We start from the raw sequence: 24820 nt of genomic DNA, 5'->3' as shown, positions 1-24820 counted from the left end.
TATGTGTACAAGGCATGTGTATATGAAAGGTTGGGTAAGGCAGGGTACACTAAGGGTCAGATGAGTGATACAGATGGAAAATGAGAAAGAATTTCTCCATGCTAGGGCTTTGAATTATACAAATATTTCTTTAAAAGTCTGATTTGTGCTGAGCCTTGGTTGGTAGTGAGAACTTGGTGTGATAGATAAAGGAGAAAAGGGTGGACATTCCAGTTAGAAAGAATAAAATCTCTATTTTTATGCTCCCTCCCTTTTTTTTTTTATATTTCAGGAGCCATTTCAGGTGAAAGTAGCTTCAGAAGCACTTTTAATAATGGATTTGGTAAGGATATTATTGTGTTTACTTAGTTATTCTGATTTCCATTCTTGTGTATTTTTATTGCAGGCATAAGAGAGAGTATGGAAGACGTGTATTTTGGATCTTAACTATCCTCTTTTACAAGGAATCTAAAAATAAGTCTTTTCTTTTGGAGAAAAGCCAAACAATTGCATGTTTCCATATTTTAGAGAAAATAAATTAATGTGAGTTTTTGCAGACTGTTTCTCATCATTAACCCTATTTTAATTTCCTAGTATCCTTGTCTGCTGCCTTCTAGATAACTGCAACAAAGCACAACTCTTATAATTTGGAGGCTCCTTGTTTTGCATTAAACTACTGAGATCTCCAATAGTTGTGTGTGTGTTCATGGTATTTTTCTAAAGGAGGACCCAGAGTAGTTTTACTTTGTATCCTTATGATACCTTTCCTGTGTTGGGAGAGCAAAACAGTATCTTCATTTTGTAAATGTAAAAAATGGCATCTTGGAGTGTTTAAATGTTTGGTTCAGTTTCTCAGCCAGCAGTAAAGATAGGTCTTAAATCCTAAGTCTGTGTATGCTGAGCCTAGCATCTGGTTCCTCTACTGTGTTAATTCATTTTAGAAAAGTATAATTATCATACTTGTAAATGACTCTCCTATGATAAGTGAGATTTGTTCTGGTATTTTGTCAGATGGATTTGGTTTGTATGTTTGGACTAAGTCTATCTTGTATTTCTTTTAGCATGCTCATGTTTCTATGGCAGAAGTGATTGGTCTGTTAGGAGGAAGATATTCAGAAGCTGATAAAATAGTTGAGGTAAGTTTTCTCTTAAAATCTTAAAAATTATTTAGTCTTGCTGCTATACCAAGTGTTTTTATAGATTTCGGTGCATATAATTAACATATAAACTTTATGATATAAATGAGAATATGCGAATGTAGAAAGTTATTTGTTCCCTGGGACTTCCCTGGTGACCCAGTGGTTAAGAATCTGCCTTGCAATGCAGGGGATGCAGGTTTGATCCCTGGCCTGGAAATTGAGATCCCGCATGGCGCGGGGCAACTAAGCCTATGCGCTGTGCCACGCACAGCCACGAAAGAGCCTGCATGCCACAGCTAAGACCCGATGCAGCCAAATAAGTAAATATTTTTTTTAAAGGAGGAAGAAAGTTTTGTGTTCCTGGAGGTTACTGAACATTCCATGTATTGAGCACCTGTTTCCCTTTTCCACCGAGAAGGAGGGAACATTGCCAGGCCTTGGTTGCATATTGCCTTCACCAGTAAAAGCTTCACCTTATAATAGAAACTCGGTATACATTATTTGCTAGAAATTACCATAAATAATAGGGGTCATTGAATGACTTTTTACAAGCATTAATATGGGCTGACCAACACTTCGCTTGTCTGAGCAGAAAAACGGATTTTGAGTTCGTAGCATACAGTCACACTTTTGGAGAGTACTTCATTTGCAAGTTAAAGGCTGCCTGTGATAGAGACAAATAAAAGATTTGGCTTTAAAAAGTTTCTGTTCCTGTGTATGAATTCTGTATAGAATTATCAGGATTTCAGTATAATCATTTAAGGATTAATCCTTTATAGGTCTGTGCAGCAGAACCATGTAACAGTCTGAGTACAGGACTACAGTGTGAGATGGATCCTGTCTCACAAACACAAGCCTCGGAAACCTTGGCTGTCAGGGGCTATAGTGTTATTGGATGGTATCATTCTCACCCTGCCTTTGACCCTAATCCTTCCTTACGAGATATTGACACTCAAGCCAAATACCAGGTGTGTTTATAGGTCTTTGTGTATATAGTCTGAAAATAATTGCACATTCTCTCCCCTCTCATAGTTTTCTATTAATTAAATATGCTTAGAAATAACATTTCTAGCAAAGTAATTACAAGAGTAATCTATGTATTTTGTTTAATACAGACAAGCCATTACAGTACGGTGATAATTCTTCCCAGAGCCTTTAAAAATGATGGGCTGACTAGGACAAGAGACTAGGTACAACTGAAATAATTGGAAATATCATGTATTTTGCATCTCTGGAAAAAATTGTTTTATTCTTCAGTTTTATATTTGATATCTGGATGTTTTCACTGTTGGCAGCTGATTGTAACTTATTACCATATTGGTAAAGATTACAGCTGAAGGGTAGTGAATAAAATTTATAAATGTATTCATGGAAAATGTAGATTATATAGGCCAGGTGATCTTTTCAGATTGGGTTGGACGACTCTTAGCCTGAAAATTTTAGGGTATGGAATAAATTTAATCTAGCTGCTGTTTGGAAGTGAAGTTTCTAACACGCCTTTGCATTCCCTTGTCCTCTCCTAGGTGTATAAGATGTTGGTATGGATAAATACTGACTTTTAAGTTTATGTAGTTGAACTAATTATACTTTTTTTTTTTTTAATTATAGAGTTACTTCTCCAGAGGCGGTGCAAAGTTCATTGGGATGATTGTTAGTCCTTATAATCGAAATAATCCTTTACCTTATTCTCAGATTACCTGCCTGGTTATAAGTGATGAAATTAGCCCAGATGGCTCTTATCGTAAGTTTTCAACAAAAACAGTTCTGCTTGTACTTTCATTTTTTTGAATCTTAAAAATCAACAGAATTTATACCTAGGCAGAGCAATTTGATGGAAAAGTCTGTGTCCTCAACTAGGGAATCACTGTTCACATACCATGTAGTACAGCCACCCTCTTTCCTTTTATGATTTCCTCCTACAGTAAAGCCCCCCTGGTTACCACGGCCACTGGGCAAAAACATTACAATGCAGTGATAACTTACAGCTAGCTAGTGTGTATATGAGGTCCTGGAGACACTGCAGGAAGCAGAACAGACAAAACCTCTTCTGTTTTCTTGAACATTTTTTGATAAATACAGTTTTTCTCTGCAATGGCATCAAATAAATAAAAAGATAAAAAGAACAGTGACCACCCTACCACACACTCTCCATGACTTCCCAGTTTAGGCTCAACAGTGCTTATTTTTATATCTATCTCAAGAAAGAATTTGGGTTGGTTTAGCCCATCATGACCCAGTTCCTTTGGGACTTATGTCCGCTGCTGTTCCAGTCAGCTCTGGCTGGATAGGGAATTAGACTAAGAAAAGTAGGGATGTTTAAGATGGGAATGCAGATAGAAGTGAAAGATCGGAGGAGACAGTTAACATCTCTAGGGTATTTTCTTTTCATCCTGATGCCACTGCTCTGGTTGACTGACTGTACTCTCTGGGTGCTGTCACTCTACATTATATTCTTTCCCATTCGCTCGTGAGCCCCTTGAATGTAGATACTATATTGTATTCATTTTCCTACTCTCAGTTTCTAGCCCAGCGCATGGTGTAATGTAGATTTAACAAATTAATTTCTTCATTCTTAGTGATGTCACTCAGATGCCCTGTCTCTGGTAAAGACCCCAGCACCACTACCCCCCATCTCATTTATCATTAGTTTCTGTTCTTTGTGCACCTGCAGCACTTGTTTCCTGCCTTCATGGTTATTTTCATCTTTTAGTATAATTTATTTAGCTTGTCTCACTAAACTGTGAGCCCCAAAGAGCGGGAACTACATCTTTGTATCTCCTGTAGCACCTAATCACTTGCCTTACATGTAGTTTTATTGAATGTGTAATAGTGACGTTAACTTTTTCCAAAATGCCCATTTTGAACATAGTACACACACATACATATGTGTATGTGTGTGTGTGTGCGTGCGTGTGTGTGTATCATTCTTTACCCCAGTATAATTTTACAAAAAGTTACAAAAGGAAGAATCACAGTAAAATTGTTCTCAGTTTGTTTACTTATTTATTTTTGTTCTCAGTTTAAATCATGTCTTAATATCACATACTGCTAGATTTGGGGAGTGAACCTCTACTTTGCTGTCTATACATTCACCTGTGGCTACATATGATGGCTTACATTAATTAGAATTAAATGAAATTAAAAATTTAGTTCCTAGAATCCTACTTCTGGTCAAAATGAAATAACAAGGACCTGTCTGATACAACCATAAACTGGACAAAAGATAGAAAACAATGGTTTTTATAATATCAAGCAGTGAAGGATATGATTGCTGAGAGATGGGAAGCATAAAGCGAGCCCAAGTTACCCTGGCTTATTAACTTAAAAAAACTTCCAGGTATGGCACAATGAGGAGAAACCCACCCAGAATCTAGCTGATTCTGAGTTGACATGGTGGAGATAAGACCAAGGAGACCAGGGCAACTAAATTTGCAGGACAGAGTACCAGAGAGCAGAATGCTACCTGGAGAAACTCCAGAGATGTATAGAAGGTTCAGATGTAGTATTTAGCAAGATATAGACCAATGCCTGTGTGTGAAGAAACTACCCCAAATGAGAAGGAATCCCCCCAAAAATGAGCAGGCCCAGTGCTGGAGGCTCATGTAAGTTACTGTCAGACAGCACACAAGTGTCCATGTGAACATGAGTGCAAGAAGTTCTCTGGAGTAGAGCTGCCTCTTCCATTGTTAACACTGCTTGTTAGGTCTTAATCCTTGGTCCTTTGCTCCTCTTGGAAACCTTCTGGTTCAAGAATTGATTAAAATTTCTCACAAGCCATGCGATACCTTGTATTACAGTACTTTGAACTGGGTGCTTGACATATTGATTTGTTTGTTCATTAATTTATGTCTAATGGCTAATCATTTCTCTACTTGTAATAGGCAGCAAATATACTTAGTGATTATTCTGACACTTGTGGATAAAAATAATCAGTGCATATGTGTGTAATTGAATTATTTTGCTGTACACTTGAAAATAGCATATTGTAAATTAATTACACCTCAATTAAAAAATAATAAGCCTATCAAAAGTAATCAGTACAAAAGGAAATTTTTACTGGTTCCGTACCTTTTTTTAACTTATAAAATACTCATTACCAAATAGAGATGTATAATGTGTGTGTGTGTATTTTCTTTTTTATGAGCACAGACTGAAAATGCATTCCTTTGTTTACCTCTATTTTAGTCTCATTTTTTACTTCCATTAAGAATAGGAGTTGCTTACCTGGATTCAGAGCCCAGCTCTGACATGCTTTTGTTATTTTACCTAGGGCAGGTTACTTAATATCACTCATTCTTTCCCACCTCTGTAAAATGAGAAAAAATTATTACCTTGCTTACGGGGCATTGTAGACTGTCAGTAATGCATGTAAATGCTTAGTAAATAATAAGTCTAGAGTAGGTAGTTACAGTTATAGCCTGTGCTTACTCGGTAATCAAAACATATCAAGTAAATGATTGTTGTCACAGAAGGAGTTTGTGTGGTAGCTTATGTACTGTAATGTGTCACTCTTCTTAAGTTCTTGGAGGGGGAAAACAAAACGGAAGAGAATTGAGAAATGAAAAAAATCAGCTATCATCATGCTCTTTGTTCCCTTCTCTCCTTCCATACACCTGAAAAAGAAATGGGGAGAAAAAGCCTTTTTAGAGCATATTGACAAATTATGTTTGCATTGTATGGAAGTATAGTTATGATTCTTTTCTTTTTTCCCTAGTACCTTCTGATTTGCTGGCATTTTATTTACTTGAGAAGCTTTATGATGGCAAAAATGCAAGTTGAGAGGCAGTATGATATAAAGGTTAAGAACATAAGCTTGAGCCAAACTGCCTGACTTCAAATCCTGGCTCTAGCTCTTGCTAGTTATGTATTAATAAGTCCAAGAACAGATTATTTAATATAGGCTTTCTGTGGCTCAATGTCATCAGAAAAAAAGAAAGGGAATAATACTGGTTGCTAGTTCATGTGGTGTCGGTGTTAGTTGCTCAGTCATGTCCGACTCTTTGCAGTCCTATTGACTGTAGCTCCTCTGTCCATGGATTCTCCAAACAAGAATACTGGAGTGGGTTGCCATTCCCTTCTCCAAGCTAGTTCATGTCAGTGGCCTTTATTGTTGTTATTCAGTCGCTGAGTCAAGTCTGGCTCTTTGGGACCCTATGGACTGTAGTACACTAGGCTCCTCTGTCCTCCATTGTCTCTCAGAGTTTGCTCAAATTCCCGTCCATTGAGTCAGTAATGCCATCTAACCTTCTCATACGCTGCCAGCCCCTTCTCCTATTGTCTTCAGTCTTTCCCAGCATCAGAGTCTTTTCCAGTGAGTCAGTTCTTCACATCAGGTGGCCAAAGTATTGGAGCTTCAACTTCAGCTCAGTCCTTCCAGTGAATATTCAGGACTTATTTCCTTTACGATTGACTGGTTGGATCTCCTTGCAGTCCAAGAGACTCTCAAGAGTCTCCTCTTGAGACTCCTCCTCCAGCACCACAATTCGAAAGCATCAGTTCTGTGGTGCTCAACCTTCTTTATGGTCCAGCTCTCATTTTCATACATGACTACTGGAAAAACCATAGCTTTGACTAGACAGACCTTTGTTGGCAAAGTGATGTCTCTGTTTTTAAATATGCTGTCTAGGTTTGTCATAGCTTTCTTTCCAAGGAGCAGGCATCTTCTGATTTCATGGCTGCAGTCACCATTTGCAGTGATTTGGGAGCCCAAGAAAAGGAAATCTGTTACTGCTTTCACTCCTTCTATTTGCCATGAAGTAATGGGACCAGATGCCATGATTTTTGTTTGAATGTCAAGTTTAAAGCCAGCTTTTTCACTCTCCTCTTTCACCTTCATCAAGAGGCTCTTTAGTTCCTCTTCACTTTCTGCCATTAGTATGGTACCATCTGCATATCTGAGGTTGTTGAAATTTCTCCCAGCAGTCTTGATTCCAGCTTGTGATTTATCCTGCCCAGCATTTCGCATGATATACTCTGCATATAAGTAAAATAAGCAGGGTGACAGTATTCAGCTTCGTCATACTCCTTTTCCAGTTTGGAACCAGTCCATTGTTCCATGTCCAGTTCTAACTGTTCCTTCTTGACCCACATAAAAGTTTCTCTGGAGGCAGGTAGGGTGGTCTGGTACTCCCATCTCTTTAAGAATTTTCCACAATTTGTTGTGATCCACACAGTCAAAGACTTTAGTGTAGTCACTGAAGCAGATGTTTTTCTGGAACTCCCTTGCTTTCTCCATGATCCAGTGCATGTTGGCAATTTGATCTCTCGTTCTCTGCCTCTTTGAAACCTGTTTATATATCTGGAAATTCTCGGCTTGTGTACTGCTAAAGTCTAGCTTGAAGGATTTTGAGCATAACCTTGCTAGCATGTGAAATGGGCACAATTGTACAGTTGTTTAAACATTCTTTGGCATTGCCTTTCTTTGGGATTGGAATGAAAACTGACCTTTTCTAGTCCTGTAGCCACTGCTGTGTAAGTGACCTTACATCCATACAAAATCCATACGAAAGTCCCTTCTAGGGACTTTTCTGGTGGTCCAGTGGCTAGGACTCCATGCTTCCAATGCGGGGGGCTCGGTTCCAATCCCTTGTCAGGGAACTGTATCCTGGATGCCATAGCTAAGACCCAGTACAGCCAAATTAATTAAAGAAAAATACCTTTATATAAAGCCTGGCACATAGTAAGCATTATACTAGTGTTACTATTATTATTATTGTATTGGCCTTTGGTAATGAATCACCTGAGCTTTTAAAATACACCACAAACATAACTACATGGGGATTTTGAAGAATCTATGAGAAATTTCTAAGTAGGCTCAACTTTTGGTATTTTTGCCTTTCTAACTTATGTAAGGGATATCTATCCACCCTTTGCACTTGTTTCCTCCAGAGTGACTCAAATGTAGTTACTGCCTCTCCAGAATTAAATCCAGTCCCTCCCTGCCTAGTCTTAGGTCAGCACACAGAGGGAGGTGGAATGAATGTAGGCTCAGAAGTCAGACAAGACTGCTGGAGTGTGAAATCCAAGCTCTTTGCTTTACTAGCGGAAACAGCTTGTTCAACACGTCTCAGCCTCAGTTTTATGTGTTAAGTAGGAATAATGCTACCTGTCTTATAGCACTGTGTTGATAACCTGTGTTTTAAGAAAAGTCATTGGGATGGAACATAGCTTGGTTTGCCTGAGTCAATCCCTGTTTAAGCCTATGGTTCTGGCAAGTATATCTAAGTGCCCGCTTTCACTCCAGAAGCCTCTTGGTTTGGATGATGATTTATATGATCATCTTACCTGTCACAGTTCTTTGCATAAAATTGTCATGCAGATGGCACTGTTACTTTTCTTTATTAATTGCTTGGCATTAATAGGCTTGATGGAGCAAGTTCATCCAGGCAATGCATAATTAATGAATGCCTCCTATGTTTAAAGTGCTGCTTAGCTGGTCTGCCAAGTTGCGATTGTGAAAACATTGATGGGAATTGTAAGTAATTAAAAGGGGATTGGAGATTCAAGAAATAGTTGGTAAAAATGTGCTTCTTTATGCTTTTCTAGGTTTACCTTATAAATTTGAAGTACAACAGATGTTAGAAGAACCTCGGTGGGAGTTAGTGTTTGAAAAGACAAGATGGATAATAGAAAAATACAGGCTATCCCAGAGGTATGTGCTGTGGTTTGAGAGGGTTGCACATCTGCAGTGTTCTCATTAAACTGTTTTAGGGAAAACCCAGGTAAATATAAAATTGTGATGTATGGCATCAGTGATAGTTTATTACAAAACTAATGCGTTTATAGTATTTGTTTCATTGGTTTGTTTTCGTATTTCTTCCAACAGTAGTGTCCCCATGGATAAAATCTTTCGCCGAGATTCTGACCTGACTTGTTTGCAGAAAGTAAGCTTCCTTCAGTTTAATTGGCTTCATTGTTCATAGATTCTAAAGCTATTCATCTTGATGTGTTTTCCCATGATGCCTGATGCTTTGTGGATACATTTTCTGTGTGTTTCTTTTATTGCTTTTTCCTTTCTAAAATTAATTTCTAGGAGATAATTAGTAATGTGTTTTGTTGCCCACGCTTGCATATAGAAATAATATTGTTTCAGAACAAAATTTGCCAATGTTGGCTGATTATTATTGTACACAGTGGAGAGCATTTTTCTTATTTTATTAAATTCAAAAGCACCATGTTTCCATTTAGCTTTAACAAATCATTTTTAAAAGTGGTAGTATAAATCTAACAAATTTAAACGGTCATTTCACTTCTGATAGAAAATAAGAGTCTTGAATTATTTCTAGTTTTGTTTCTATGAGTGTATTGAGAGATTGGCAAGATGTGTCTTTCTTTTTTTCTTTTGGTAACAATTTGGAAATAGAAAATTTTAACTTATTAAGTTTCTTCTTTAATATTTCTTACCCTCTCCTATTGTAGTCACTTTCTCTTTGTTCTATTGGAAGATTAATATACACATTTCCCGGGAACTAGACTCTAGCATCCTATATTTGAAATGGTACAGTCTTGTATTTTAATGTACATAGATTTTTATCCCATAGGATTCTTTGCTTTGTAAATAAAACTACTTAAAGCAAATCCACAAGTTCATAGAAAGTGTGATACATACAGTCTCAAGTTTATCTCCTTATATAAAATCAGAGAGAACTAAAGCATTCCTCAACAATGGTTTCCTACACTTCAGCTGTACGATTATTAAACACAAATTTATCTTCAACCTTCTTTAAGGAGAGTGTTTCTAATTTAAGCACTAGAATTTTTCTAAGTTAAGCACTATAAAATAGATTTGGAAAGGGATAAAATGATAGTAATGCAAACCCTCTTCTTATACTTTTATGTATTTAACTATAAAACTTTTCTTTTCAACTAGCTTTTGGAGTGTCTGAGGAAAACTCTGAGCAAAGTGACCAATTGCTTCATTGCTGAAGAATTCTTGACTCAAGTAGAAAATTTATTCCTTTCCAGTTACCAAAGCAAGCCAGAGAATGGAGTGGCTGAAGAGAACTGTACTGTGGGGCAAAAGGAATTGTTAATGTAATTATCTTAAAGTAAGATATTTTAATCTTGATACAGTAGATCCTACTTTGAGAGTTATAACCTTGAAATTATTGTTTAACTGTGGTACGGCTTTGATTTTTTGTTGCTAGTTCCTGAAGTCCAGACTTCGCCACATACACCATCTGGCAGGAGAGAGAGCTGGACTTGTTCTCGCATGTGGTGCTCAGTGTTGTGCGCAGTGGGGTCGGCCTGCAGGCTCAGTCCTCCACAGCCAAGTGGCGTGAGCTGGAGGGCGGCCTCCCTGCTGTCTCAGGCTGATGGATGGGTTGCGTCTCGAATTTGTACTTCCCCTGAACTAGTCGTTCCAGTTTTGCTATCTCATGTCTCATTAGGAGCAGCTCTGTTCTCTTCATGTGGTTTTTTGAGGCTTGTTTATGGTTGCAGATGAGATACGGACGGGTGGTCACTGAAGTAATGAACATGATTGAGAACTGCTGGTTTAATGAATCTAACAGCATGCTATGTGAGGCCAGGGGAGGCCTGGAGAAGAGACCTAAAGGAGAAAATCAAATTACCAGCTTTTTAATTACAGATATTTGCTTCCATTTTACTTTATAACCACACTGCTATAGGATATGCCATTTTATCAGCTGTAACATTTTGTGAGGCTTTCAGATACATAATATAAGTAGCTTCAACTATAGGTGCCACTTAGATTAGTGTTTGTGATAAAACTCAGTTAACTAGGACACAGGTAATCATAACCCTTAAAGTAGATTTTTTATTTTTTCTCCTACTCCCTGCTATGAGGAGAAAGAGGCAAATTACAATAAAGCTTAAATAAATCAGATTTGATTTTAAAAACAAAAAATCCTTCCAGGACATATTATGTATTCAGCCCAGTTTTGTATACTTGCTGAATCCAGAACAAGGGTCAGTGGACCTTTTGTGGAAAGGGGCAGTTAATAACTTAGGCCTGGCAGACTACATACCATCTCTGTCAGTCATTCTTTATATTTTTAACAACTCTTTCAAAATGTAAAACCATTTTTAATTCATGACCCTCACAAAAGACAGGTTGCTGGCTGTTGTCTTCCAAACCCTGCTCCAGAGGATTGCAAATATTTAGAATTTATTTTCAAGTGCATGAGCCTGAGCCACGGAAAGGTCTTGCATCATCTTCATCGGTTTTATTGCATCTAATCTGGGTATGATTCTGTAGTTTTACCTTTTTTTTGGTTTAATGAATATCCAAGGAAAATAAGTCAGTGTTGGAAGGAGCAGTGAGCCAGTTTTAGATGATCTAGGTCTTGACTCAGTGTTGTGAATTGGGGAAATATAGTCTACCTTCTCTGGGCCTAAATTCATGTGTAACAGGTCTAAATCATCTTCCCTCCGTCCTACGAGTTCTAAAATCTTGTGATTCATTCTAATCATTGGACCTATTCACCTGGAGCTTATATTTTGAGATGGTACAGTTCCAAAGTTAATTTTAAATGTTTTTTAGGGAAAGTGGTAGTATTTTCCATTTTTCTATATGCATTTAGGATAAACAGCGAAACATAACTTACAAAGCAGTTACTTTGGGGACCAGGGATATTAGAACTGTAGACCAAAAATAGGAAACCTGAGTTCTTACCCGAATTCTCTTAGCAGCTTTGTTGTGTGACAGTCACATAACCTTCTGTACTGCAGGCTCCTCACCCGTAGTTCAAGCGCAGAAAGTGTGCTTCTGTAAAAGGAAGTGGCTCATTCCTTTGTGCTCTTCCTTCTGATGTGTTTTCTTCATTATACCTCAGGAACAGACCCTAGAAAGTGGTATTAATTAGCTTTCTTAATTGACATTTCCCTGTTATATTGATGAATTGGGGTTGGAAAATAGTGAAAATTAAGAATTCTGTTCTAAGTCTGGGTCCTCTGCATGCTTGTGGGTTGCTACATTTAGTAACCTAAGCCATACTCTGAGGAACTCAAACATGGTACTGTTCAGAGTTGAGTGCTTTGGGAGCACAGTTTTTTTAAGTAATACTTCCTGACTTTTTTTCTGATGATAGAGCACATTTATCTTTTTAGAAGATAATTTTTAAAAAACAGAAACCATAGTTAACATTGTAGTATAAACCTTTCATTTTTTTTAACATCATGTAATTTTGATTACAGTCTGTGACATTTTCCTCCCCTCCTCCCTCATTCATTCCTTTATATTTTTTTATGATAGTCTTAAAACATTTTTGCAGCTCTCGGTGCCCACATTCCTATCACTGCCAACCTTGGCCTGCCGAGGGCAGTAGGAGTCAAGCCTTGAGAAGCACAAGAAGTCTTGAAGTGAGTGGCAGTGTGGAAGTTTGAGAGGCAGGGTCTTAGAGGGAAGCCTACCTTTAGCAGTGTTTACAGAGTGGAGCTAGGACTTGAAAACATCAGAGTCTCTTCATCCTGATTTGGTCCTTCCTTTTGTGCAGTGACAATAAAATAATGAGCTTAGTTTTGTTTTATTTTTTTTCTTTCTCCAGCTTGCCTACTGGAAATTGACATTACAGTTACTTCACTAGTATTAGCTCTCTTTTACAGTCTCATCCCAAAGTAATATTCAGAAAAAGAAAAATCAGTGGAATAAGATCCTCAAGACCAGAGGCTGCCCCTGGGTAATTTCAGCCTTGGCCCGTCGGCCCTCAGTGCTGCACTGTAACTTCCGTGGGCCTTAGACACTTTGACCTCTTTGACCCTCTTCTTCCACAAAAAAACTACTAAAAATTGATGTTACAACTGCATTAGTATAAAATGAATTTAATATTGTATATGCATACATCCTTCCATCTGAAAGTGTTTCTTGTGTTATAAATTTAAAAGAAAACATTTGGGAGGGCCTCTAAATGTATTATAAACATGAGACCTGGTGTCTAATAGCTCAGTGGGCCCTGCCTGTATTCTGTTACCCCTCCCCTATAAACCGACCTCACAAACCCTAGCGGAGCTTTGCCACACAACCACAAACACTGCAGTTCCTGTGGCTTTAAATCCATAGACATGAACTTTAATCTTTACTGACTCCACCAACATTCAGGACTTGGTTGGAATCATTCATCCTCCAAAGAAAGATGGGCTGCAGTGGCTAATTTTAGTTTTCAGGTGGATATTTTGTTCTGATTCTTAATACAAGCCACAGCTCCTGCCACCTTTTCTTCCTGCATTTCCCTCAAGCTCTTGTTTTCATCCCCACTCCCTCCCTCGGCACCTGTCACGTGTAGGTATGAGATCCCTCATTGTCATGTGTTGAAAGCAAGGCGTGAAGAATAGAGTTGAACAGAAGCATTCTTGTTACCCAGAAGCTGACTAGTGCTGCCCCAGCCTTCTCTCCGTAACTTTCCTCCCCCACAGGAGTGGGGCAAGGGCCGTGACGTGCAGATTCTTTGGGCAGCGAGGAGACGGTGGCCTCGGCATGCCACCCTGAGTTGGCCTCCTGTTTACCTCCAGCGTACCTTCTTCCTGTTTATCTTACCGGGTCCTCATGAGCTGAGCGGGGAGGACCTGGAGAAGCGGGTGCAGGCAGGAGGCCCTAGGACTGATGCTCTGACCCGTCCTTGCACCGCCTGGAAGGTAGCTACCATCTCAGGGGACATCCAGCTGGTGTTAGCTATACTCTTCTCTACCCAGAGCTAGAGGCTCAGTCTAGTCACACATTATGACATTTAGGAAGACTTCACACAAGCACAGAGATAAAAAGACATACATTTGTGTCATCATCTGTTCCATCAGAGTCACTATAGCATTCAACAAAGAAATGTGATCATTTCCAGTTTACAGTAGTTTAATAGCTTTCTTACAAATTAATATCATATTCTGCAGTATTTCCAGAAAACTACTGTGGAGAATAATGTAATATGCTTTAGCATAATTCCTTACCTTTTCTTAAATGGCTTTAAGCATGCTGTTCCCTCAAACTCTGTTTTTTCATTTAACCTATAATTTGGGCTTTCTGGTATTTTCTAAATCTTCTCTTTTAAGCTTCGTTAAATCCTTTCTAGAGCAAGGCAAAGAGTATGTTATCCCAGCTAAGTCAAGAGAAAGTCAAATATCCCAGAGAAGCTGTGATTATGCCAGGGGCTCTATACCAAACTAAATTTGAGAAGGTAAAATTAATTCATGATATGTGGGTTGTTTTATTCCTTTGACTATATTTATGAATATATTCATAAGAACTCTTAATTTCTGCCAAAAAAAAAAAATGCATGATCTGCCATCTTTGAGGTTTCCTGGAGTACTCTCTTAGGAATTAAGAAATATGTTAACTGTGATCTTATAGTTTGTATTCCTGTTTCATAGGTTACCACAGAACATTTGTTTCATATGAATTATAAAATAATATTTAGATTCTAGCATGATTTAAATAGATGGGTCATATATATCTTTAAATTTGTGGATCTGATGTGTGAATTGTGTACTATGTACAAGTTTGCCATGATTATTAATAAGCCTGTTGCTGTTGTTTTCCCCAAATGTTATTAATATCAGTGTTTATGGAATTTCTTTTATTAGTTTGAATCTTGGAATGTTCTGTACTAAAATATAATTTAAACCATTTTGTACAATTAAATATGATGCCATGTTGTGTATATCTGTATTAAAGAATATTGTAAATATTAATGTTTATACAATTATGAAAAGCTTTTCCTCAAAATAAGTGAATTCTCCTTGTACTTAAATTGTGACATAAAATAACTGGTTTTAAACTTTGGGGTTTTATCTTATAAAAATTTAAGGGAAACATTCTAAAGATTGTATATAAATAAAATTTTGAAAATAAAGTGGTGAATCATTTGGTCTCTGTCTAAATTATTAGGAGTATACACGCTGATTACAAACAATGCCCCCATTAATTCAGCAAGTATTTGTTGAGTATGTTAGGGACACAAAGGTGAATAAGGTCTTGGTTCCTTTCCACAAGAATCCTACTACCTAATCTTACCACCTGATAAATGAGAAGCATATAGAACCTGACATAGGTAGGTAAGACACTAAGATAAAAACCGGAACTGATTATAAATGCCTGTAAGACTTCAAGGGTAAGAGGTGTGTAGACAAATGAGAATTCTTTAGAATGTAAGCAGTGAGTTGATTGCCTGGAAGAGATCACCTTTAAACCTTAATGATATTTGGGGAAGATGTTCCAGGTAGAAGGTGTTTCAGAGATAAGTGACGTTGGAGCATAGACATGGAGGTAAAGAAGGAGAGTTAGAGAATGATGAGTTTTGGCTTTAAGAGAAAAGTCTCACTGCGGAATTAACTCATTAACTAGTCCTTAACTTCCCCGTTCGTTCTTTCTGCGAAACCTATCAATTTGAAAAACTGAACAAGGTCAGACGTGTATATTCAGTACATACATACCTTCAGTGTCTGTCCTTTTATTGAGGACTTCTTTCCATTCAGCACATAAACATCTACTTATTCTTTGCAAACAGTGGATAGCACTCTATAGTACAAGTTTGCCATTATCAGCTTTGAACTGATGAACTTCAGATTTCAGATGTTCCCATTTTTCTGTGGAAAGTTATTTTTGTTTGCACACTTCTAAAACTGAATAGATTCCTAGATACTTCACTGCTAGATGAAGATCTGGGTATAAATATAAGTAGATTTATATTTTGTTAGTAATAGAAAAATTTCCATTTCTACAAGTGAATTCTTCTCTTAGTAGTACAGTTCATTATCTTGTTTACAGAACCAATTTGAATTCAGGCTCCTAAATGAAAATAACTTAGGTGGCAAAGTATAATCTTAGGAGTTCTAATTCCATGAGGCATTTATTTCATAGGACATTCATTCCTGTGTATAGCTGCTAATGGATTCCTGCTAATCAAGCATTTGCTATAATTTTGATTGGCCAGCATCATACTCAGTCTGTGTATGGCTCCAGACCAGGATTGTCCACAGACCTATTTGTACTGTAATAATGGTTTTTCTCACTGTTGCTGATGTGTTTCTACATCACTGATTCCCAATTATCTTCCCATAGAATGCTAGCTTAAAAGAAAATAGTATTTGCCGCAGCTGCTGCTGCTAAGTTGCTTCAGTCGTGTCCGACTATGCAGCCCCATAGATGGCAGCCCACCAGGCTCTCCTGTCTCTGGGATTCTCCAGGCAAGAACACTGGAGTGGGTTGCCATTTCCTTCTCCAATGCATGAAAGCAAAAAGTGAAAGTAAGTCACTCAGTCGTGTCCGGCTCCTAGCAACCCCATGGACTGCAGCCTACCAGGCTCCTCCATCCATGGAATTTTCCAGGCAAGAGTAACGAGTGGGTTGCCGTTGCCTTCTAGTATTTGCAGAGTTATAGCTAAATTTAAAAACCTGCTTTTGTCTTCTGTATTTTTTCTGCTATCAAAAATAAGCTTTATCAGTTAATTCTGATAACTTGTTACCAGGTATAATCAAGGATTCCTTGCCCACCTTCTCCATTAACAAGTTAACCTCAAAATGTGGAATTGGGTAGTTCTGAAAGCAAGTTAACTGCTTAGATTATTTTACCCAGATTAGTGATTACTGAACTTTCTTGTGTTCCAAAACATCTGTTAGAACTCAACAGTAATTATGGTATCTTTAACCATCAATAGGCTTCCCTGGTGGCTCAGATGGTAAAGAATCTGCCTGCAGTGTGGGAGACGGGTTCAATCCCTGGGTTGAGAAGATCCCCTGGAGAAGGAAGTGGCAGCCCACTCTAGTCCTCTTGCCTGGTGACTTCTATGGACAGAGGCTATAGTCCATGGGGTCACAAAGACTGAGCTTGGAACCATCAATAACTAGGAGATTGTCCACACCAGGCTCCCTTTGTGTAACAAAATAGTTTAAAGGAAATCTTGATAAGATGGTTTTCAGAGCAGAATTATCTTCCTAATCACAAAAAATGAGTGGACTAATCTTCCCTGCCTCTCAAACACACACCCTCCCCTAGAGAGAGTTTCCTTTTGTGCAAAATCTAATTCGATTGTAACACCACAGAGTTGGAGGGTATGTTAGGAAAATTAAAACTAGCTGTTGTTAACACCCTCCCGCCTAATTTTCAATGTCTTAACACAGTAGGTTTATTTCTCACACTGCAGGGTCTCTGCCTGGCTCCCCTGGGCAGCTCCCCTCCCGTGGGTAATTCAGGTAACCAGGTTCTTTCACATGTGGCTCTGTCCTGTGACTGTAAGTAGCCCAGGTGTCTTCCATTTGGGAACAAGTGGATAAGAAAATCACACATGATAAATTTACCTTGGCTTGGAGTATCCACATCATTTTTGCTTTCTGTTTTTTGATAAAAACTAGTCATATGGTCCCACCCTGACACTAAGAAGGGCTGCTCAGTAGAGTCCTGACTGTGCAGCCCCTTCCCAAAATTCTACACTGTGGAAGGAGAGCATGAAATCTCATTAGTGACTAGCCATTTCTGTTACACATGGCTAGGGTTGGTTTTTTAAAACATTATGAATCCATCTTCAAATGGGCCCTAAATTACCGTGCCAGAGCCCTAATATTAAAGTAGAGGGCATTACCTGGTGGTCCAATGGTTAGGGTTCTGGGCTTCCACTGCAGGGACCGCGGGTTTGATCCCTAGTCAGGCAACTATGATCCCACAAGCTGTGTGACATGGCCCAAAAATAGGGAAGGAGGAAGGAAGAAAAGAAATGGATGACTTACTCCCCTCAAATCAGAGTCTTAAAAGTTAGAAAGGACCTTGGAAATGTTTGGGCTTAGCTTTCTATCTTCTAACAGGAATAAACCAAAGTTCACAGAAATGAAGCAACCTGTCCAGTCACATAGGTCAAGTTCATAGCAAGGTTATTTCTAGAAAAACTCCAGTTTTGCTATTGCACTATCCTTTTGAGTGATTCCAAATTATTTTTAATTTCACAGCAAAAAGTACCATTCTGAATATTTTACGTGCAATTCAAATGTTAAATATAATTTGTTTTAATTTAAAATATAATTTTGTCTTTTAGAACTGCAAGGTCTAATAAACATCCAGAATGTGAATTTCATGGAAAAGTTGACTAAAGAATTACTATTTGAAGTGATATAATTAATGGCACTTTATTGGCTTTATGTAAGATTAGATTTATTAACTTTAAGATTCAGTTAAAAAAAAAAAAGATTCAGTTCAGTTCAGATCAGTTCACTTCAGTCGCTCAGTCGTGTCCGACTCTTTGCGACCCCATGAATCGCAGCACGCCAGGCCTCCCTGTCCGTCACAATCTCCCGGAGTTCACTCAGACTCACGTCCATCGAGTCTGTGATGCCATCCAGCCATCTCATCCTTGGTCATCCCCTTCTCCTCCTGCCCTCAATCCCCACCCCAGCATCAGAGTCTTTTCCAGTGAGTCAACTCTTCGCATGAGGTGGCCAAAGTACTGGAGTTTCAGCTTTAGCATCATTCCTTCCAAAGAAATCCCGGGGTTGATCTCCTTCAGAATGGAATGGTTGGATCTCCTTGCAGTTCAAGGGACTCTCAAGAGTCTTCTCCAACACCACAGTTCAAAAGCATCAATTCTTCGGCGCTCAGCCTTCTTCACAGTCCAACTCTCACATCCATACAAGACCACAGGAAAAACCATAGCCTTGACTAGATGGATCTTAGTCGGCAAAGTAATCTCTGCTTTTGAATATACTATCTAGGTTGGTCATAACTTTTCTTCCAAGGAGTAAGCGTCTTTTAATTTCATGGCTGCAATCACCATCTGCAGTGATTTTGGAGCCCCCAAAAATAAAGTCTGACACTGTTTCTACCGTTTCCCCATCTATTTCCCATGAAGTGATGGGACCAGATGCCATGATCTTCGTTTTCTGAATGTTGAGCTTTAAGCCAACTTTTTCACTCTCCTCTTTCACTTTCATTAAAGAACATCACATCTTTGCTGTTTGCTTATAATCCACAAAGCTACATTTGTTCCATCATTTTAATGAGTGTTAATATCTAAAGCCACTAGAGGGCGCTCCATCACAGTCTATGAACTCGACGATCTCCGTCCTGTAGTGTTCACTGGCTTTGCAACGTCAGGGAAAGTTGCTCATCTGGCTAAATTTATGAACACTGTAAAACATTCACTTGGCTAGTACATTGAGCTTGTGTGATTTTGGGTTGAGTGTCCTTGTTTCATGGTATCTCCAAGTAGCCATTTTCATTTTTGAAGTTTTCATTTTGAAGGTATTACAGTAAGAGCATGCATCCTTCTAAATGCTGTACATATGATATCACATTTGTTCCCCACAACATCCCTGCAAGATGTTTTATTATTCCCATTTTAAACTTAACTTTAGGAAATTCTCTGGCGGTCCAGTGGTTAGATGGAGAAGGAAATGGTGACCCACTCCAGTATTCTTGCCTGAAAAATCCCATAGACAGAGGAGCCTGGTGGGCTACTACAGTCTATGCGCTCACAAAGAGTCAGACATGACTGAGCACACACCCATGCCAGTGGTTACGACTTGGCGCTTTCACGGTCAAAGGCCTGGGTTCGATCCCTGGGCCGGGAACTAAAATCCCACAAGCTACATAGCACAGCCAAAAATAAATAAGTAATAAACTTAGCTTTAGAATGTTTAAGTAACTTACACAAGGTCTTGCAGTAAGAAGTAGCAAAAACAGAATTCAAACTGTTCAAAATCAGCTCACCAAACTATCATGTTACTGGTTTCAGAGCTGCAAGAAACCTAAGAAACAATTTAGTTCTTAATGAAAAACTGAATTTAGTTCTTTAATTTTAGATGAGAGAAATAATACCCGAAGACGAGGAGTGACTTGTTCAAGTCACAGATTCAGTCAAGGCCAGATTGAGAAATCAAGGTCTTCCCATTGTCAGGGTTCCTGGATCACATTGCAAGGGAATCCCCGCCCTCTCTAGGGCAGTCAAAGAAATCCTGTACTCACAGACGCTGCACCATGCTGCACCCTGATATGGCAGATGAAGTCATTGGATTATACATACAACTGTCTGTTGCCTAGACAATAGGGCTTCCCAGGTGGCTAAAGAATCCGCCTGCAATGCAGGAGACTCGAGTTTGATCTCTGGGTTGAGAAGCTCCCCTGGAGAAGGAAAAAGCAACCCCCTCCAATATTCTTGCCTAGAGAATCCTGTGGACAGAGGAGCCTGGCACGCTATAGTCCATGGGGTTGCAAAAGAGTCAGACATAACTTAGTAACTAAAAACAACCTAGACAAAAGAAATGGACCTCATAGACAGAAATTTGCTCTAGCGTGGTTCCCTGTCTTTCCTATTACAGCCAAATCTGAAAGAAGCAAATTCATAAAAACACCTTGTATTTTCAAAAGTAATTAATCTCTCTGCCTCCAATAGGTCCCCCTACCTCCTCCGCACTCCAGAAGGATTTTCTTTTTTATGAAGCATGGATCTGAAGCATGTCCTTTCTCTGCTGAAAATTCCCCAATAGCTTACCAAGCTTTCTGCACCAAGTCCAGCTCAGAAGACCCTTATCCATCTCACCTCTTACCGGTCTTCCTGCCCTTCCAGTCCAACACACAGACATAGACACAAACACAGACACACACGCACACAGACACACTTGCACTCTCTGCTCTAGTCACACTGAACTATTGGATAAATCTGTGCATGCGCCAGCTTCCCCTGCAGCCTGTCCATGCTGCTCCCCCTGCATGGGACACCTGCCCCTGGTCACATTGTTGTCCTACTTCTGTGAAAACTTCAAACTCAGACACCACTCCTGCCTAGACTCCTGTTCTTCACTCTTCTACTCGTCCCTCCAGACTGGGCTGATCCCATTCCCTGAGCCCCTCTGACATCCTGTTCTTACCCAGGCACGTTGGATCTCACTTGTCTCTGTACTTTTCTGCCACCTTCGCTGGCCTGTGAGCCTCTGAATAGCATGGACCTTAACTTTTAAAACATTTTATCCCAGTGCCTATTATGATGCCTAACACCGATTAACAAGGCACTGAGAGGCAGTCTGATGAATGAATAAACGAGTGAATGAATGAAAGAAAGCAGAAAGCAAAAAAGGAAGGCAGATCTCTTGGTCGGGGGTGGAGGGGAATCAGTTCTTTTGCACTCAGATACCAGGTGTTTTTGTTTCCCACTATAAGGAGTGGGAAAGAACAGGCAGGACTGTTTGTTCTGAAAAATGAGCCTCAGAGTGGAGTTGGGGTGGGGGTGGGGGGAGGAGCTGAGGGACCGGGAGAAGCAGCATGTCTTCATTAGCCTAAGTGGTGTTGAGAGCTTCTGGAGACAAGAATCAACTGATTAGCGAGGGCCGCTTGCTCCAGAAGATGTATCCTCCTGCAATTTCCTCAGAAACACAAAGACAGGTGAGATTATAACGCTATAAACATAATTGCATTTTCTAATCAAAAGTGCAACCGAACTCGGGTAATTATGAGCCTTCAGTAACTTAACCATTTTACATTCTGGGTATTTTCATCGCTGAGAGCTGCTGGAGTGGGGTGGGGGAGGTGGGATGGTGCTCAAGCATTTGGAGCCGTTGCTTTGTGCTCTTTTCTGCAGCATCTCCACGGAGGAAACAACTCGCAGTGGAGGAGCAAGCAATGAGGTGGCAGCCACCTCAAGGTAACAAAAGCGCCTGAGTAACTTGAGGCCAGGCAGTGAAGTGGGCTCCATGTTCTGGGGGCAACTGGTGTTTCTATGTTGGGCAAATGGGGACCATAAGGACATCATCTCAGGCCGTCTGAGTGGAGCAGGAGGGGCAGTGCCAGCTGACATCCACGCCCTTTCTCCGCCCTGACGCAAGCCCTTGAACTCCACCATCTTCTCATCCAGGGACTCAGCACAGCCCTGGCAACAAATGGAGGGTGGAGTGTGCTCTGGGCAGACCCAGAGTGGACTGATCTCTCCTCTGCTGGAGAGAGAAGAGCGACAACAAAACCCAGAAAAACAAAAACACAAACCAGGCCTTTGTGGAACTGGAGGGCTCTTTTTATGGCTGTAGAAGGAAAAGAAAAGCATCCTGCTGAACTTTGCTGGTGGTCCAGTGGTTAAGACTCCATGCTGCCGCTGCAGGGGGCATCGGTTCAATCCCTGGTCAGGCAACTAACAGTCCATGTGCTGTGTGGTGTAGCCAAAAGATTTTTTAAAAGAAGAAGAAAAGCATCCTGCCAAGCCCAACTCCTCTCCCCAAGGTTTAGGTATGCAACAGCACTTCCTCCTGGCCCTCAGACACAGGACCCAGCTGTGAGTCTTGCAAGGCTCCGCATAGCAGGCTTTTTTTTGGTTTTGCAGATAGGCAGGGCCACATGGAGGGAGCCCTGGAATTCCATTGAGATTTCTCTGTAAAGCGGAGCACAGTCAGAGAAAGCCATTCTGGGCAGAAGGTACTGGGGCAGCAGTGACGTGGTGATAAGAGAAGACAGTGCCATGTGGGGTGACGTGATGGTTCCATGCAGTTGGTACACACAGTGTGTAGGGCCATGACCCAAAATGCGGAAACGGGGTCATGCCTTGAGGTTGTCAGCTGCCATCCTAGAGAGAGGTGTATCTGTGAGCCACGTGAGAAAAGATTCAGGCTGTCAACAGTCACCATCTTCAAATCCCAAAATGAAGGGATTCCGCTAAGTCAGTAGTGTGCAGGCTTTTTTTTTTTTTTTTTTTGGTGGAGATCTTAAAATTTTAAGGCTTTTCAGGTGACTCAGTGGTAAAGAATCCACCTGCCAGTGCAGGAGATGCAGGTTCGATCCCCAGGTCAGGAAGATCCTCTGGAGAAGGAAACAGCAACCCACTCCAGTATTCTTGCCTGGAGAATTCCATGGACAGAGGAGCCTGGCGGGCTACAGTCCATGGGGCTGCAAAGTTGGACACGACTGAGGCAGTGAGCACACGCACATTTGAAAGCTTACGTAAAATCAAGCTCTTGTGACAGATGGTAAAACAAGTATTATATGTAAAACAGACAACAGCTCAAAAGTAGAAATAATCAATTGGCCATCAACTGGAAAATGGATAAACAAAATGTGGTCAATCCATACAATGAAATGATATTCAGCCATCAAAAGGAACAAGATACCAATAGACAGTACAACAGAGATAAGCCTTGAGAACATTGCGTTCAGTGGAAGAAGCCCGTCACATTCATGCATGTGAAATGTCCAGAAAAGGTCAATAACAGAAAGAGAAAGTAGACTGAAGGTTGCTAGGGGCTCCAGGGAGGAGGGAATGGGGAGGAGCTGTAATGGATACAGGGTTTCTTTCTGGAGTAATGAAAATGGTCTGGAATTAGTGGTGGTGATGACAACGATGATGATGGTTGAACAACCTTGTGAATTCCTAAGAACCACTGAATGTGCTAAAACTGTTACTTTAGCGTGGTGAATTGTATGGTATGTGGATTTTGGTCTCAAAACCAAAACAAACGAAAACCAGATAAAGCAGGACTGATGTGGGAGAAGGAGGAGAGCCTGTAGCCTTCACAGCTGCTTTGACCATTTTGTGTCTCTGCCCATCTTCCATCCAGAGCTTTCTAGCCTGGCTTTCCGCGCCCTGGGGAGCAAAGTAGGGGGGAAAGTGGGGCTTGTAAAATTGAGAAAGTAAACTTTCACTTAATTTTCCTGTTTTCCCCCAGTCCAAAAAAGTTCTGCGTTCCTAGTGTGCTTTCTCCAGATGCTGCACAGGCGGTGACCTAGTAGGGTTGGGGGGGGTCAGGTGCTCACTGAGGTGGGAGCAGGAAAGCATCAAGGGGCAACTCATCTTAAATTGCTGGTTTTTGTTTTTGTTTTTGTTTTAAAGCTGGAGTGGATTGCCGTTTCCTCCTCCAGGGGATCTTCCTGACCCAGGGAACGAACCCGTCTCCAGCATCTCCTGCATTGGCAGGCAGATTCTTTACCACTGAGCCGCCTGGGAAGCCCCCTTAAACTGCTTCTTAAACTTCTCTGGTACTTCCTCCCTTCTCTTACCAGCCCTCACCCTTTTAGCCCCAGCTCCATCCCCAATTCAAGCTTCGCTAGTGCTGTAGATTCCTGACCCTTGAGGGGTTAGAGAAGTTCTACAGGTAAATGGGTTACTTCTTGCCTTTCTCTGACTTTCCCTGGTCTGCTACGTCAGGCCTCTCCTGTTTCTCTTCTACATCACACCTGTCAGTACAAAGCAAACACCACCACTCTGCTGTGTTTTTCTGATGTTCCAGGAGAGATCAGAGGTTAACTGTCCACAGTCAGTATTTCATCTTTAACCCAGAGGTAAAGCCATGGCTTTCCATATTTCTTAAATTCCCTTCAATTAGCACACAATTTTAGACTTGAGAAAAAAGACAGAAGGAGAAAGGTGAACATTTTGGAGGTCAATTTGAAAGCACTCGGAAACTGCAAACAGATCTGAGAGTGAGGCAGGAGCCCAGAGAGACGGGAGGGCAGAGGTGCCATTGGCAGAGATGTGGAGTCAGACTCCAGAAGCAGGTTCGACGCGATGAGTCAGAGTTATGCTTCTCTGTTCTTCAGGGAGGGATCCAATTTTGAGCTATGACCACAGGACACATGGGGAAAGACCAGCTTTCCAGAATGAGCACTTGGGTGTGCAGTGTCACCAGGATCTGACCCAATGCCCCAGCTGCCCCTGACCTTGGAAGTTGGAGCCATGTGACACCCTATAACCCTGAACCCAGGCTTGTCCCTTCCCCATATTCTGGAACTAATTCTAACTCTAGTGAGGGTGGGTGAGATACAGGCCATCCTGGGCTCTGGAGCGTTTAGCATCCG

The 24820-nt window shown here is 40.4% G+C and overlaps 1 protein-coding gene across 6 annotated transcripts in view; it reads left to right on the top strand.

Annotated features, from left to right (window-relative positions):
- MYSM1 (Myb like, SWIRM and MPN domains 1) overlaps window positions 1-14180 on the top strand; it is a 41664-nt gene extending 27484 nt beyond the window's left edge. For 3 of the 6 annotated variants that reach the window (XM_013962798.2, XM_013962797.2, XM_018044728.1), the window contains 8 exons: window positions 272-322; window positions 1041-1115; window positions 1898-2086; window positions 2727-2859; window positions 8664-8769; window positions 8944-9001; window positions 9988-10151; window positions 10265-14180. In XM_013962798.2, coding sequence (XP_013818252.2) covers window positions 272-322; window positions 1041-1115; window positions 1898-2086; window positions 2727-2859; window positions 8664-8769; window positions 8944-9001; window positions 9988-10151; window positions 10265-10271 — 783 coding nt within the window. In that variant the 3' untranslated portion in view covers window positions 10272-14180. Of the gene's footprint in view, window positions 1-271; window positions 323-1040; window positions 1116-1897; window positions 2087-2726; window positions 2860-8663; window positions 8770-8943; window positions 9002-9987 lie in introns of all 6 variants that reach the window. The other 3 variants (XM_005678347.3, XM_018044734.1, XM_005678346.3) reach the window with 3 other exon arrangements.

This window comes from Capra hircus, chromosome 3, assembly GCF_001704415.2.
Source record: "Capra hircus breed San Clemente chromosome 3, ASM170441v1, whole genome shotgun sequence".
Taxonomy (NCBI): Eukaryota; Metazoa; Chordata; class Mammalia; order Artiodactyla; family Bovidae; genus Capra; species Capra hircus.
Note: the sequence above shows the minus strand (reverse complement) of the source record. Positions and strands in the feature narration are given on the sequence as shown.